Source organism: Plasmodium brasilianum, chromosome 4, assembly GCF_023973825.1.
Source record: "Plasmodium brasilianum strain Bolivian I chromosome 4, whole genome shotgun sequence".
In the NCBI taxonomy this organism is placed as follows: domain Eukaryota; phylum Apicomplexa; class Aconoidasida; order Haemosporida; family Plasmodiidae; genus Plasmodium; species Plasmodium brasilianum.
In genome coordinates, this window is record NC_090117.1 from 1,039,484 (window position 1) to 1,056,513 (window position 17,030).

At 25.1% G+C, this 17,030-nt stretch overlaps 5 protein-coding genes across 5 annotated transcripts; 2 read left to right on the top strand and 3 right to left on the bottom strand.

Moving 5' to 3' along the window:
• Window positions 1-365: 365 nt before the first annotated feature.
• On the bottom strand, window positions 366-2,206 carry MKS88_001232 (palmitoyltransferase DHHC12; the record flags this gene model as incomplete). Its single annotated transcript, XM_067214142.1, has 7 exons — window positions 366-408; window positions 509-620; window positions 812-859; window positions 1,043-1,140; window positions 1,375-1,477; window positions 1,561-1,628; window positions 2,127-2,206. 7 exons carry the CDS (start codon window positions 2,204-2,206, stop codon window positions 366-368), a joined length of 552 nt encoding a protein of 183 aa, XP_067075158.1.
• A 496-nt stretch (window positions 2,207-2,702) lies between these two features.
• MKS88_001233 (uncharacterized protein) lies at window positions 2,703-3,656 on the top strand (the record flags this gene model as incomplete). The annotated part of the gene is made up of 4 exons (XM_067214143.1): window positions 2,703-2,739; window positions 2,937-3,017; window positions 3,091-3,134; window positions 3,462-3,656. 4 exons carry the CDS (start codon window positions 2,703-2,705, stop codon window positions 3,654-3,656), a joined length of 357 nt encoding a protein of 118 aa, XP_067075159.1.
• Window positions 3,657-4,390: 734 nt separating this feature from the next.
• On the bottom strand, window positions 4,391-5,953 carry MKS88_001234 (octaprenyl pyrophosphate synthase; the record flags this gene model as incomplete). Its single annotated transcript, XM_067214144.1, has 1 exon — window positions 4,391-5,953. One exon carries the CDS (start codon window positions 5,951-5,953, stop codon window positions 4,391-4,393), a length of 1,563 nt encoding a protein of 520 aa, XP_067075160.1.
• A 940-nt stretch (window positions 5,954-6,893) lies between these two features.
• MKS88_001235 (nucleic acid-binding protein) lies at window positions 6,894-11,478 on the top strand (the record flags this gene model as incomplete). Its single annotated transcript, XM_067214145.1, has 3 exons — window positions 6,894-10,905; window positions 11,055-11,137; window positions 11,299-11,478. The coding sequence occupies 3 exons, from the start codon at window positions 6,894-6,896 to the stop codon at window positions 11,476-11,478; spliced, it is 4,275 nt and encodes a 1,424-aa protein (XP_067075161.1).
• A 2,959-nt stretch (window positions 11,479-14,437) lies between these two features.
• Window positions 14,438-14,719, bottom strand: MKS88_001236 (early transcribed membrane protein; the record flags this gene model as incomplete). Its single annotated transcript, XM_067214146.1, has 1 exon — window positions 14,438-14,719. The coding sequence occupies one exon, from the start codon at window positions 14,717-14,719 to the stop codon at window positions 14,438-14,440; it is 282 nt and encodes a 93-aa protein (XP_067075162.1).
• Window positions 14,720-17,030: the final 2,311 nt, after the last annotated feature.

Genomic DNA, 17,030 nt, shown 5'->3' on the forward strand with positions numbered 1-17,030 from the left:
TGTAAAATAATACATCTTTAACATTTTTTATGAAGCCTGAAATGAAAAATAATAAAAAAACAAAAAACAAAAAAAAAATATATGTCTCAATTGTGTGCACATGTATATATATATATATATATATATATATATATATATATATATATATATATGCATATGCATATATGCATGTTCATTTTTTTGTGCGGATTTGTAATTTTCCCGAAATTCGTTAGTACCTTTATTATAAAATTGCTTATTCAAAGAAAAACTGTTTTTTAATTGGCTATATTTTTTTTTCTCATTGGTTGTTATGTTAAGGTAAAAATTGAAATACATTTCATGCGAAAAAAGTAGAATTAGAAAAAAAAATGAAAATAGAGATATCACAAATAAGGAGAAGGTGGGGCTGTATTTCGAAAATAGATACTACAAAAGGTATAAAAGAAAAATTGAAATGGATTTAATTTTGGTTTTTAGGTGCGCATGTTCTATTTGTTTTTTCTCCTTTTTTTTCTTCTTGTTTTACTATATTTTTTGTTCATTTTTTCTTCTTATTTTGTTTTTTCTTTTTTTTACATTAGCAATGGTTAAGTAAGTATTCGGCAAAACTTCATTGGTCCCTTTATCTATAAAAGTAGCTACGGGGTGGAAAATAAAAATAATTTTTATGGTAAATTATTATTTACTTTAATCTGAATGGAATTATTAAATAGTAAGTAGGTATATACGCATATTTTTTGTTAAAAAAAGCAAGGATGATTGTCATTTTTTCATAATGTTCAATAAAGTAATAAGTTTCTGTATCGCTCTCTTTTGCTCTTTTTTGTACCTTCTAAAAGATTCTCATATTTCATAATACTATATAAACAAAGTGAGGCTACAAATGTTAGAAGAAAAAATGGTGGAAAGCGAAAAAAAAAAAAAAAAATATTTAAAATTAAGAATTTTTAATTTTAAATCAATAAGGATATGATAGTTGTGTTTTTCCAGCGGTTACTTATGTAAGAGGCGTAAAAGGTAATTGCAATATTTATATAAATAAAAACAAAATAATAAATACTATTATATCCTCCAATACAGTTATTTAACAAAAAACAATGATGATCATAGCGAGGTATACATGATGAACAGTATTTGCAATGCTTGCTTCTTGCGGGTCTGCGAACAGTTGAAATTTTTTAAATAATTTTCACGTTACTTATATGTTCTTTAGAATATCACTTCTGTGTCTTTTTTGTACTTTTCCTCCTTATATTTATATATTTATGTGTGTACAAGTATATATGACGAACATACATAAAACCTTATTTTTTGTGAAAATGAAGTTTCACATACATCTGTTTTACATAAAGGAAAGCATTTCATATCGAGTTGAATCACTTCTTTACTTACTTTAAAATATGACAAGTTTCACATTTCGTGTTTGCATGAAAAATTATTTCATCATACGAGTAGAACTTCATGTGTTTGTCCAAAGATATAAGAGATATTTTTCCTGCAAAATTTTGTAGCACATATTTTACATATATATAAAAATACGAGGGAATAAGGGATGAAGGAGGGGAAAAAATAAATTACCGGGATCGCTTAATGAGCAAGTAAAAAAGGATAAGATCCCACTTGAGAAAAGTAGTACACACAAAAAACTGAAATAGAAATGTAACAAAATGTTAGTATGCAAAAATGTGTATAAACACACAGGCATATGTATACAAATGTATGTATGTACGTATGTATTCATATATACACATTAAAACGAACTTATGCGTAGTTGAGCTCGAGTAACTAAACCTTCTGTAACTTGTTCTACAATATTGTTCTAATATAAAGTATGCTAAAAATAAAAAAATATACAATAATAATAAAACAGCGAATTAATCATTTAGGCTACCAAAATTAGCAATTTAACGAAAAAAAAATAAAGAACAAAAGAACAAAAGAACAAAAGAACAAAAGAACAAACGAACAAAAGAACTAAAAGAACAAAAGAACTAAAAGAACAAACATTTGATTTAGCTTTTACTTACACTGAAAACGAATAATAAGAAAACCACTTATGAGGTAAAAAAAGTAGAAAGCCTATATTAAGATGTTTTAAAAAAAAAAAAAAAAATTTGTTATTTAAAATTATTTAAGGATCTAACTTTTTTGAATTATTTTTAACTTGAAAGATGTAAGAAAATTTGTGAAAAGTCCAATGGTGAAGTCCTTTTAAACAATTCATACTTTTATATATTAAAGTGTAAAAAAAGAAAATAAACATGAATGATACATAATATTTTTCATAAACGTGAACAGAAGTATAAATAACCACGAGAAAGTATATGTAAAAATTTGGGAAGAATAACTTTTTGTGATAATTTTTATTAAGAAAAAATAAAAAAGAATAAATTACACTAACACATATAATCCAATATCAATTAAAATTTACTTAGTGCAATTCTGACTGTCTCCCTAAGAGGGATAAAAGCTTTTTCATAATTTCTGAAACGAAGCAATACATATGTACATGTATATATATAATATATATATATATATATATATATATATATATATATATATATATATATATTTACGTAAGCATGCATTCTTACATATTTTGTCACTCCTTTGTGGTGAAATAAGAAGGGGAAAAATATTTTGCCTTTAAATTTGTATAAGCAAAAATTAATTCTAAAAGGGTGAAATATTTACATCTAAAAATTGTATTATTTTTTAAAATGAAGTGCAACTTGTTTCGTTTATTCCCAACTGAGCGTAAGTGTTAAGAACGGGAGGTGTTGCTATGTGTTTAAATGTCATTTTAAAAAATAATAAATCTATTTATTGTTATTTCGTTATGCCTGTTTCAATTTTCCATATTTTATCTTATTTTAAGTTTTAACATGCCCAAATATTTTTTATTAAGTTATAAAAAACATAAGTGTCCTTTTTCTTTTTCTTTTTTTAAATAGCTACCGGTTCCTTAATAAAAATAAAAAATATTACATTTTTTGAAAAAGACATTGAGATAAAACATTTCCTTGAACATATAGGTAAATATATTTACTTTTATACTGCTCCTATTTTAATATTTTATTTTTTATATATACCTTTTTAAAAACAGAGTTGCATGCTTTCACGATTACAATGATTTGAGGATTCATTTTAATGTAAAACAATTAATATAGTAAATGGTTTGTAGTTCTTCACCCACTGTTAATTGTTCATATTATTACATGCGGTTGTTATGATGTCAATTGGGTATTTTTCTTTTTTTGATATGTACCCTTTGTAACGGATAAATTTACCCTTTAAAGAATTTATACACAGTTCTGATATTTGCTAAAAGCACGATTAAGGATGTAAATACGTTAGTATACGCTCACGCATGTTTATATATATATATATATGCATATGTATATGTAAACTACTACAAAGAAGCTTGAATATGTTTATTTTTAGTGGACGTGTGCATTATTTTCGCGGATTCTGCTAAGAACGAAGCTTGTGCGTTGTTACATTCCAGGGAAGAAGCCTTACACCTTATGAAACTGTACAAAGTCATTTTTAAAAATATGATATTTTTTTCTTCAAATAAGCAAAATATGGAAATAGAAATATTTAACCAGGAGGAAGAAAGAATATTTTGGAAGGACGTAAAAAGGCATAACGTTAAATTTTACGTTTGGTAGGGGAAACAAAAATTGCGCAAATTTAACTATATTAAAACGTAAACAATTTTTTCTTTTTTTTTGTTTTCATTCCTTTTTTTATAGTTGTAATGAACACAAATGAATATTCATAAAAAGAGTTAAATATATGAAAAGAAATAACGAAGTGTAAACAAAGCAACGTAAAAAAAAATAAAGCAAACAACGTGGTCAGACGGGGTGAGAAAAAAAAAAAAAAATGTATATACATATGTATATATACCCATATACATATATACATATACACACATGTAAATATATACATATACACACATGTAAATATATACATATACACACATGTAAATATATACATATACACACATGTAAATATATACATACGTATATATTCTATATACATTAAACATAATAAAACAACCAAAATTAAAATAAACGGGAGGTGAACAAATGGGGGGGAAATAAATTTAAGAGTAATGCTATGAGAAATGTATGAACAAATTGGGAAAATAGGAAACATGTCAATAACTTGAAATGTTATATGCGTAATTATTTCACGAATTTGTATTAATTAGCTCTCGCTTGGTTAAAAAAAAAAAAAAAAAAAAAGAAGAAGAAGCTTCGTTTTCTCAGACATTTTTTTATGCTTTACAGTTATCTTGTCTGGTTATGTGACCTGCTTCATATATTGATCTGCACTTTATGATTTATGGTGGTTTTTTAGATGGGTTTATTTTGCCTTTCTTTTCTTCAGTTTTGAATTACTTTGTATTACGTGATAATATATTTAATACTAAGTTGATTAAAGCTTCCCTACTCTGATTTATTTCGTTTTTTTCAGAATTAGCTATTTCCACATTTCTCGTAGTTCTGCAATAAGAAATGAGTGAAGACAAAATATCAGAAGCCTTTTTTATATGTAATAAAGAACATAATTCATTTTTTTTCATACTATTTGTTTTGTTAATATAAAATAATATATTATTAATATCACTGTCTGTAAGAGATCTTTTATTAATTAATGATAATATAATCTCTGGGTTGTAGTTATAACTAAATAATAATGGAGCAGTTTTTATGTTATTTTTTAAATCATTTAATATAGGTGTTTTAGTATTAGAATCTACTTTATAATCTAAGTAATCATCATATAACTGAAATGCCATACCTATATGTAATCCTAAATTAAAACATAACTCAGTGATTTTTTCATTTTTGAAAGAAAGAATAGCTATACAAGCAAATAAATGAGAAAAAAGAGACGCTGTTTTATGAAATGTTTTTATAAAATATGTTTTTAGTGCGTCTTCTATATTTCTATATTTCAAATTTGTTTGCAAGAATTCGCCCTTTATTAAGCTTTCTACAACATAGGCAAACCTTCTACAAATTTTTGGAGATCCTGTACCTGCAAATACTGAACTTGCACGAGCCAATAAAAAGTCACCTGATAAGATTGATATTTTATTTCCATATTTTTTATGTAATGCCAAAGCTCCTCTTCTTTTAGTTGATTCATCAATTACATCATCATGCAATAGAGAACCCATATGGATAATTTCTGATGCGGCAATAATTTTATTTTGATTTTCTACTATTTTTTTTTTTGATACATTATTAATTGGTGAATTGATAATGGCTAATTTTTTTTTTGATAAAGAATTTTTACTACTTCCAATTAATTTAGAGCTATTTCTTTGAATATTTCTAAATTTAAAATTATTTTTTGAAGATATATTATTATCTACATAGGATAAAATATTTTTTAATAAAATACTTAAAATAACTCTAAATTTTTTTCCTTGATATAAATAAATATATGTAATAAATTCATCGATATTATTGTAATCTGTCTTAATGATATTATATATATATTCGTCAATATTTTTAATTTTATTTTCACATAACATATATGGGTCTATTCCACTTTTTATTGTATTAAAATGATCATGTAGATTATTTAAGTCACGATCAACTTCTTCCTCCTTATAATGCAGTACTTTCATACAGAGTAAAATTTCTTTGTATACACTATCTGAGTACAGTAAACTGTTATGTTCATAAGAATTAAATGTTTTCCTATTTGTATCTGATAATACTTTATTCCTTAGGTATTTTCTTTTAAATATGAAAAGAGAAGCTTTTATTAATTCCACAAAAGGATTTATGTCCCTTTTCTTGTACAGATGATATAAGTTACTTTTCCAAGTTGCGTTTTCTTTGAGTAAATAATCATTCTTATTAATTAGTAGTGAATTAAAACATTTTGTTTTGCAATAGCTGAGAAATTCCTTTATGTGTTTTTTATTACTCAGATAGAACATTATTAACTAGTGGCTCTGCGCTCAACCACGGAGAGGCGGTTGTGATGATTGTATTTTAAAGGGGTACAGGTACCTATGCATGCAAATACACATAAACGTACACATATACATATACATATATATATATATATATATATATAAGCATGATGTATGTCTGTGCAATAAGCGTAAATATATTTTAGGTGTATTTAAATATAACTCTATATTACGAATTCATATTTAATGTAATACGGTAAGAATACATAATAATCTTCTTACAAATGATCACGTGTAAAAATGTATGCATGATGTTATAATTAAATTTATGTAAAATTAAAATTTTAAGATTGAATTTAATTCAGTACTTATATTTCATGAGTATAAAATAAATTACAAAAAAAACTATGACATACAAGAAAATATCTTCCCTTTTTTATCTATATAAAGAAAATAATTAACATGGGAGACTAATGTTTATTGCTCCACATTTGCTTCTTTAAAATAATGGGAAAAAAAATACATACATACATATGTATATTATAAATTCCTTTCTTCTTGATTTACAAAAAAAAAAAATATTAATACTAATTTTGAGGTTACATAATGAACAAAAAAAAAAACCAAATTTCCTCGAAGTCTTGGAAAAAAAATGAAAAATTTTTTTTGATGTGTTTTAATTTTATATTTCATTCATTTATCATTGTTTAATTTCCATTATTTTAAAAATGGAGTTTTTTTCTGAATAGATCTTTTTTTGTAATTTATTGTTTTTCTTTTTCACAAATTATGAAATGTATTTATATATTTCACTTTAGCAAAAATGAAATTATTTGGTCCACAGTTCATAAGAAAAAAAAAAAGAAAAGTTTAAACTTACTAAAAGGGTGCAGAAAGTAGGGGGAGGCTTCGATTTTTTTTTTTTGTTTTATGATATATCATAAGATTTTTCATTCAAAAGAATATGTTTTACTTGTACAATAAACTTACTGAATCATCTAGGAAATCTCATAATGAAAAAAGTAACAGCAATGTACGAAAGGAAAAGGATGTAATTTTTTCGTCCGATGGGAATATGTATAGAAAGAAACATAGAGAAGAGGACTACAAGAAAGATGAAGATTTTTTTTTGATGTTTGAGGAGAAAGAAAGAAATGAAGGTAGCAAATTAAATAAGGGGGACAGTGAGAGTAGTAGTGAAAAACAAAATTGTAATATTTTTCTAAAGGATGAAAACATAGAAGGGGCACATATTATATCAGAATTAAAAGAGAAAAAGAAGGATACAGAGAGAGAAATGGATGTAAAGTGGAAAGGGAATGATATGAAATGTGAAAGGATAGACGTAGCTTGTGAAGGGGCTGGAGTGGCCTTTGAATGGATTGAGACAATGTGCGAAGGGGTTGGCGAGAGTAGTGAGCAACCCGATATACACACTGATAATGTTAATGCACAGTGTGAACAGCTTGATGAAAGCGGCGACGATTTTTTTAAAATAGATGAAGGCAATTTTTCCACCTTCACATTTGCCGCCAGTTATGATACTAAAAGAAACAGTGTGGAAGGATATTCTGGAAATACGAATTATGAGTGTAAAAGGAGTGATGTAATAAATGAGGAAAATTATGAAAATCCTTCATCCATTCTTAATGTAAATATTAGTTTTGCTGATAATGGAAGGAATCTTTTATTATCAGATGAGAAAAAGGAACTGCAAAATGATAACTCTGAATCTCTAGTTTTGGAAAAAACTTTAAGTGTTCCTACCCTATATAAGAATGAGGCTTTTTTTATACCTCATAAAAATTTAACACAAAGTGACGATAATGTGTCAGAATATAAAAAAGAAAAGTTAGAATTTTTATTACTTGAAGATGGTAATAAAAATATAAAAAAAGACGAACATTCTGAAAGGGGATATACATTAAAAGAAGTAACATCAATATATTCATATAACCATAATTCTGTACATGTAAAATCAGAGAAAGAAGTTAGTATTAATGAAAAAATAAAAACAGAATTTTTATGTTCGAATATTTCAGAAAAAAATATTTCACATGAAAGTTTATGTAAAAAAATGAACTCAAATAGTGCAGTAACTTATGGTAATTTGGATGGTGAAAATGAACGTAAGGCTGATACTTTTAACATTAATTTTATTTTTGCAAAGACAGATAGTGAAGGTGGTAAAATGGGAAATTCTAATGATAATGAAGAAAATAAAAGGGGGAATTTGAAGGAGGCTTACAGTCATAACAATGCACACATTGATATGGATTATGAGGCAAATGATGACAAATACAATAGTGATGTACATAGTAGTGTACATAATGATATACCGAACAGTGCACATAATGATATACAGAATGGTGTACCTAATACCAATGTGCACATCAGTAGAAATAACTTGAAGGATGATTCTAGTGAGTTTTTTTATTTTTTTCATAGTAATAAAGGAGATGGGAATCTAGGAGAACAAATCTTTGTAAATAAAAATTTGGAAAATTTAGAAAAAATTATAGAACAAGACAATAATAGAAGTCTGTTAGGTAATATTTTAGGTGGAAAGAAAGAGATAGAAAGTTCCCATGTAGAATTAGAAAATGGAAATGATAACGAAGTACTTGAAAAAAGTGGTTCGGTAAATAGTGAAACAATGGAAGTAGGAAGTATTAAATCAGGAAAAGATGATGAGCAATTTATTTGGGAGAGTCCATCTGAAGTGAAAGGTATAGTAAATGGTAAGGAGAAAATATATTCTGAGAATAAAGACGTGGTTGAAGTGGAGGAAGCAGCCGTGGAGGTAGTGGACCTTAAAGACGAAAAACGCTTTGAGAGTAAAGAAGTGGCCGAAGAAGAGGAAGTAGTGGAGGCGGCAGTAGACTATGAAAAGGAAAAACTTTTTGAGAGTAAAGAAATGGTTGAAAAGGAGAAAGTAGTGGATAAAGAAGTGGAATATATAGAGAAAAAACGATTTGAGAGCAAAGAAGTGGCTGAAGAAGAGGAGGTAGTGGAGGCGGCAGTAGACTATGAAAAGGAAAAACTTTTTGAGAGTAAAGAAATGGTTGAAAAGGAGAAAGTAGTGGATAAAAAAGTGGAATATATAGAGAAAAAACGATTTGAGAGCAAAGAAGTGGTTGAAGAGGAAGTAGCCAATTTTGTAGAGGAAAAACGCTCTAATAATAAATATGTCATTGAAGCGGAGGAAGTAGCTGAAGGGATAGTTGATTATGGAGAGGAAAGATGTTCTGAGAGTAAAGAAATGGCTGTAAAAGAAGAGATACCAGAAAAATCAGCGGAATATGTAAAGGGAAAACGTTTTAAGAGTAAAGAAGTGGCTGAAGAAGAGGAAGTAGTGAAGGCGGCAGTAGACTATGAAAAGGAAAAACTTTTTGAGAGTAAAGAAATGGTTGAAAAGGAGAAAGTAGTGGATAAAAAAGTGGAATATATAGAGAAAAAGCAATTTGAGAGTAAAGAAATGACCTCAAAAGAAGAAGCAGAGTACGTAGAGAGAAAAATTTTGCAGAGTAAAGAATTTACTGAAGAAGAGGAAGTAGTGGAGTTTGATAAGGAACAACTTTTTGAGAGTAAAGAAGCGCCTGAAAAAGAAAAAGTGGAGTTTGTAGAGAAAAAACTTTTTGAGAGTAAAGAAATGGCTAAAGAGGAAGCAGTGACGTATGAAAAGGAAAAAAAATTTGAGAGTAAAGAAACGACTGAAGAAGAGGCTTATATAGAGGAAAAACCTTTTCAGAGTAAAGAAATCGTTGAAGAAGAGGTAGTGGAATATGAAGAGGAAAAACTTTTTGAGAATAAAGAAATGACTAAGGTAGAGGAAATGGGTGAGATAACAGCCAAGATAAACGATTTTGGAAGTGTAGAGATGTATGAAACAGAGAAGATTTTAGAAGAACGTAGAAATTTTGCCTCCTTTGAAGATAATTCATTGGAAAGGATAGAATTAAAAAATAGCAAATTTAATGAATTAAATGAAAATAATAATAAACTTGAAAATATTAATGAGAGAAATATGACAAAGGTAAAAATGTGTGAAAGTGTTATTCTTGAAAAAAGGGAAGAAAATGAAAAAAAGTGTGAAAATAAAAAATTAACCCTAGAAGAAATTAATGAAATAAAAGTTGATAAAATTTTTAACATCAAAAGTATAGAAGAGGAAAAAAAAAAAGAAGCAATTTTCTCATTAAATAAGGAACATGCACATTCATTAATTGATGAAGGTTATGAAGAAGGATTTTTATTGTCATTCGAATTAAATAACTCTAAAAGAACGTTCGGAGATGATAATATTAACATAAATAATACGATAAAAGAACAATTGGAGGATGCTAATACAGAAATGAGTTGTAATCATTTTTTAAATATTATCAATGAAGAAAACATACACAGAATATATGATGTGACAAAGGAATTGAATTGTTCTCAAAAAAATTCTTTGAAAGAGGAAAGAGAATTCTCTATTAATGGATATAAGAAGAATGTGTTATATGAGCAAAATGGAAATATTATTAACCATATTAATAATAGTTATTTGAATAATAAATTACAAAGTGGGAGGAACAATGGAAGAAGTGAATTTACCAAAGATATTGAAGAATTAGAAATTGCAATGAGGAAATGTAATGAAAAAGAAGTCGATAGAAATGATAAAGTTGAAAAAAGGATCACACTGCTTGATATGGAGCATACGGCTAATTTAAGGAAAGTAGAACATGAGGAAATAATTTTTAAGTGTGAAAAGAAGAAGAAAGGGGAAAAAAGGAATAAAAGGAACAAGAAACACATTAATCGCTATTTGTTTAACATTACAAAACAGTTCGAATACGAATCAAACAGTTTACAATATTTGAAGGCTTTGAAAGAGTTGCCTCCACTAAAATTTTTGAAATGCAAAGATATGAAACCGTTTTTACATCTTTTTAACATTGTTTTGAAAGTTGTGTGTGAGCATTACCGTAATGGTACGCTAAACATTACAGTCAATAAGCCTATGTATTAAGTACACACACGTGTTGATTTGTATGCACATATGTATATGTATTTTTTCATTTGTGTATATCTGTATATGTATATACATATATATTAATATGTTTGTCTTTGTTTACCGCAGAAGATTTTGTGTATGTTTTGGCTGGAGATGAGACTGGCTGCATTTATGTAAAGCTCAGCCTAAAGCATAAGGAATTCTGCGAGGTATAATAGAAAAGAGAAAAAGAAATAAAGACTGATCCTTTTAGAGATTTGCGAGTATGTGAGTTGTATAAAAGTCTGTATGTGTGGGTGTGTTTGTATATATGTACACTGATGCATTTTATGTTTCCTGAAATTGTTTTTATTATTTTCTACACGTTTAGGCAGGAAAAAATTTCATTTTAGCAAATTGCTGTTCTGCGGTTGAAGGTTATCGCATAATATTAGAAATTAACGAATATAGTAATATATTCTTATTAAAATATAACACTATAAAAGATGTTAACAAAAATATAAATTTTTCTGATGCTAAATTTGTCACGTTGTCCGAATGTAGAATTTAATGTAATGGGACGGAAAATATTTTTTCTGAGTGTTAATCATGCTCACTATACATTTTTTCGATTTACGTTTATTAATACGTACATGTATAATACCGTGGAATGATTATTTTTACAGTAAATTTGTAGTCATTGCTTCATTTTGAATTATTTTGCTTTATTTTGCTTTATTTTGCTTCATTTTGTTTTATTTTATTTTAATTAATTTTTTTTTTATGGCAATATGCTTCCTTTTTGGGAGTATCTGCGTATTTTTTTTTTGTAACATCTGCAAGGTTGAATGTTTGTGTATGCTTTCATTATATGAAGCTTTTATAAAAAAGAGAATGACTAATTTTGATAAATATAATATGAAAAGTTGTATACATATGTATATATATACATACATACAATATATTATTTATACAACTGTAAATAAGATACATACGTTTGATATTATTTTTGCACATCGCTATCACTACTAATTTCGTCAATTGCCATATTCATAGGATTAACAAAAATAAAAAATAATGTCTTATTTAAACAGAAATGTGATAACATATTTGAATATTTGAATTTTTGCTTCACGATTTTCTGTGAATTTTTTATATGAAATAAAACGAAAAATAAAATATAATTAAATAAAAAATATAAAATAAAAAAGTAAAAAATATTTCTATAATTTCATTTTTGATAATTTTGTAGAGTACTGTTTAATATAACAAAAGTTTCATATAGAAAATAAAATTTATTTTCCCGTTACCTTTACCACATCTTAAACTTTATATGTTTATGTTCTTTTAAAAATAACTTAATTCTGCAGTTTGTACATCCAAACATTTCGAATAATCAAGTATGGTAATACCACATTGCCACAATTATAGAACATTCAAGCATAATATAAATATATATAAATATATATATATTAGTTGACAGACGTAGATATATTTAATTCTGTCCACATGTTTTAAAAATGGAATACTTAAATTTTGGTGCCCAAGAATAAAAAAAAATAAGCTCTATATATAAATGAAGGAAAAAGTATTATTTTAAAAATTGTACCTATGAGGGATAGCAGTAATATCGAAATACCAATTTTTACGGTTCATTGATAAGATTCGTGTATGCGCAAGGATAACAAAAAAAAAGAAAAAGAAAAAGAAAAAGAAAATTTTTGTAAAATAAAGAGTAAAAAATAAAATTTTATTAATATTAATAAACTATATAATTTGGAATTTTACTAATCCCCAAAATATGGATAATGTTTAACTAAGACGAGATCATTTAAGTTATTACTACATTTTTAAAAGTATTTGTTAATTTCGACAGTTAAACGCCCAAACATCTGTGAAATGGCTATACATATATATATACATATATGTATATTCGTTTGTGTATGTATTGTACGTATGAGCCTACAGGAGATATGCATAATGTTGCTCCCTGTTTTAGTAATTCACTTCCCTATCTAAACGTGGGACATTGTGAAAAGCTAATTTATGTTTATATGACCAAAACAAAAGGGTGTTTTCATTTTTGCATACGTTACACATATATAGATCGAAAATAAATACAAAATATCCTTTTAAAGCATTTTTTTTTTTTATTTTTATATATAACTTTATATATATCTTACACAGTTTTCCTTTCTTTAATTCTCAGTAGCTGCCTGGACATGATGTGCTCTAACAAATTATAAGGTAAAAAGCTAATAACTAATTTTAATATTGCACATATGTAAAAATTTTGTCCGACAGGTAGGGTAAAGAAAAGTATGAACAATCACCTGAAATGCTAATGGGAATGTTTTATTACGAGAGAATTTCTATAGATACCCCCAAATCATATTTATACTACACCTTTTTTTTTTTTTTGTTTTTATTTTTCTCTCATAATCTACCGTATACATTTCTATAAAAAGAAATCCTTAAGATGATGCTATTTTTCAATTATAAAAAAAAAAAAAAGGCTTTAAAAGCATATTTTCTTTTTATTTACTTTATATTTTGTAATATGCCTTTTTTTCTTTATTATAACATAAAATTACTACTAATATATTTCTTACTTTTAATTATAATTTAAAATATTTTAAATATAAAAATACATTACTACAGTTCTCGCTTGATTAAAAGAAAAAACGTTCTAAAAAACTATTGTGTTTTTTGTAAAATAAAAAAAAAAAACTCTTCCATAAATAATCTACAACACACAAAAGGCTTACAACACAGCAACTTTCTTTTTTTTTTTTTTTAAAGTATAATTATATATATAAAAATAACGTTTCAATAAAAATATACATAAGCACGTATATTATATACATTATGTATATATATATAATCTTAAAATATAATAAATAAAATTTATAATATATATGGATAAATTAAAAAATTTATATAGACATATAATAATATAAAAAAAAAAAAATATATATATATATATATATACAATATATATATTATTCTATTAACTCTACGGACATAATATATATTCATATATAATTCCATTACTTAAAGGGTTACAATTACTCTTTATACATTTGTTTAGTTAAAATGTTAAAATAAAAAAGGAATACCAATAAAAAAAAATATAAAACTACGTGTGCAGGTATATAAGTAATAAACAATTATAATTACTTAGTTTTTTCCTATATTAAAAACACACGTTTATTTATCTTTAAAAAAATTGTCTACTTGAAATATATTTCCATATATAATGACAAAAAAAAAAAAAAAATTTTTTTTAATTTTTATCATTCTTAGGAAATTTGAGGGTGGAAGGTAATTAATATATACATTAAAAAATATAGAATTCAACTCGATAATATATATATAATATATATGCCTCCTCTCTCATAACCTGCTCTCATCCTCTACCCTCACATGTTGTTATTCAATTTTCTAGTCTTCTACTATTTGTGTTATCAAAACATTTATTTCTTTTGGGGGTGGGCGTTACCAGCGTTGTGTGTGACTATACCAAGGGGTCAAGGATGTGCACCATTAGCTCCATCTGCTTTTTTGGGTTGTTTATTTTTGTAGTGAAGTCCTAAACCTAATGCAGTTCCTAAAAGTACAGCTATTCCCGATGCTATTGAAGAAATCATCATGATCTTTTGATTTCTCTTTTTTCTTTCTGCTTCCGTCAATTTTTTATATCCTGTTTGTGCTACATTCTTTCCTGCTACAACAGTGTTGTAGAAACTTGGAGCAATTATGTTGACTGCTAATAATGTAGCAAAAATATATACTATCTTGGTGATTTTCATTTTTGATAAAATGTTATTAAAATGTTAATATGGTTGGAGAAGGGGAGGGAAAATTATTATTATATTATAATAAAAATAATAATAAAAAAAAAAATAATTGTTTAAAAAAACAAAAAAAACTATTGAGATTTTTCTCTTATAAGAAATTGTTTAATACAATTAAGGGTTTCTTCCTAAGCGTTTTAAATTGTATATAAAATATTATTAGATAAATCTAATTAAAATATATTGTTTTAAAAACACTAAAATAAAATTTTTCTTTAAATAAAAATAAAAAAATATATTTAAAAAAAAAAAAAAAATTAATTTAAAATTATATTAAAATTTCTAATTCAATTTTTGTTAAAAAAATTTTATTAAAATTTTTTTATAAATTTATAATGATAATTATGGTAAAATTATTTAACAATTGGCTATATTTTTGGGTAAAATTTAAAAACAATTTTGTTTTTATTTAAATAATGAATTTATTTTATGCTATTAAAATAAGAGTAAAGGTGTCATTGTGTAATTATTTAAAAACTCCTGCACTCTTTTTTTATAGTTATAAAAATAAAAAAAAATTGCTTCTTGATAAAAAGTAACCGAGCTCTCAACATGTGTTATTTCTTTGCTCTTTATCTAAGTTCATCATTTTTTAGAGAGAAAATAACTACAATGTACTCGGACCAAGAATATAAAAGTAAATATTTTTTCAAAGGCGGGGTAAATTTTAGGATTTTGTTATTATTTTAAAAGCCAATAATTGTTAATTCCATTTTATGTTTTATTATTTTGTCATTTAATTCTTTTTTTTTTTTTTTTGTGTGCATGTTTTTGAGTAACAAATGCAATTATAGCAACCCCAGATATAACTTTGTTATTTCAATGAGTTATTTATTCTTGCATAATAATTTAAAAAAGCATTTCACTTGCAAGATTCATTTAATATTCCAAGTTTTTTAGCCCTTTGCCCCTAGAATTTTATTTGAATAAAATAGTAATAGTAGTGATGGTACATTGAACCTAGTATAAAACCTTAGTTAGTAGTATATCTCAATAGCTTTTTTTTTTTTTTTTTTTTCTTTTAGTGCTGGGATCTATTGAAAAAAAAATATATATATATATATAAATTCATATTAATGTTATACATATATATATATTTTTATATATATGTATATATACATTTGTATGTATAGTGTAACTAAAAAATAACGAATGAACTAAATAAAAAAAAAAAAAAAAAGAGATTCTAAAGTAATAATTAGTATAATAAATAAAAAAGTTATTAAGCGTTAAAGGGACTTAATTTTGTATATTTTGCTAATTCAGTTTTTACGTAAACATTTTTAGAAAAGATAGTTATATAAATTATTACATTTTTGTAATTTAAGATATATATATAAATAAAACAATTCCTAACTCCAAGATCACCGAAATATGTTTATATATATATATATATATATTATATATATAAATATTAATTTTTTGTTAATAAAAATAATTTAATTACATTGTCAATTAATAAGCAAAGAATCAATTTAAAAAAAGAAGTGTGTTTGGTTAGCAGTAAAAGCTCATATTCTGTTATCTTACGAAAAAGCCATTGATATGGTAAATAAAGAAAAATAACAATGATAATTATTGTAATAATATTCCGAATAAATTACACATTAATACCCCTATTTTATGATACAAGAAAAATATATACATATTAAGTATATATATATTTATATATTGTATATAAATATATGTTCTTATATGTGTTAAATACTGATCTAAATTTGTTTGTATGTTTAAACATTGTTTTTTTTTTTTTGGAATATTTTAAGTTAAATTTATTGTAATTATATAGAATATAATATAAAAGAAATAGCCGAAAAAAAATGTTTGTACATATGTATATAATCAGGATTGGAAAAGTATAAAATTGAAGTTGAAAGATATAAAAAATTAGATTTAAAATTTTTTTTGTAAATATATATATATATGTAATACAATCTATTATTTTTTTATTGTATTTACTTTTTCAATTTCACCGAAAAAAAAGGTACTTCGTATAACTAGTGTAAAATAAATTTCATTTATGTTGTTAATGCAAAAATAAAAAAAAATCCCATTTTTGAAATTTTTTTATTTTTTGTAGTAATATTATAATTGTGAAATTAAACACATAATACTAAATAGCTTAATATTTTTAGTTTAGAATTATTCAAAAAGGAAAAAGTTTTGTTAATAATACTCTGCTATATTATTAAATATTATTACATTATCTTATTTTGGTTATATTAATTCAGTAATAAGAAAAATTGTTATATTACTAAAAAAAAAA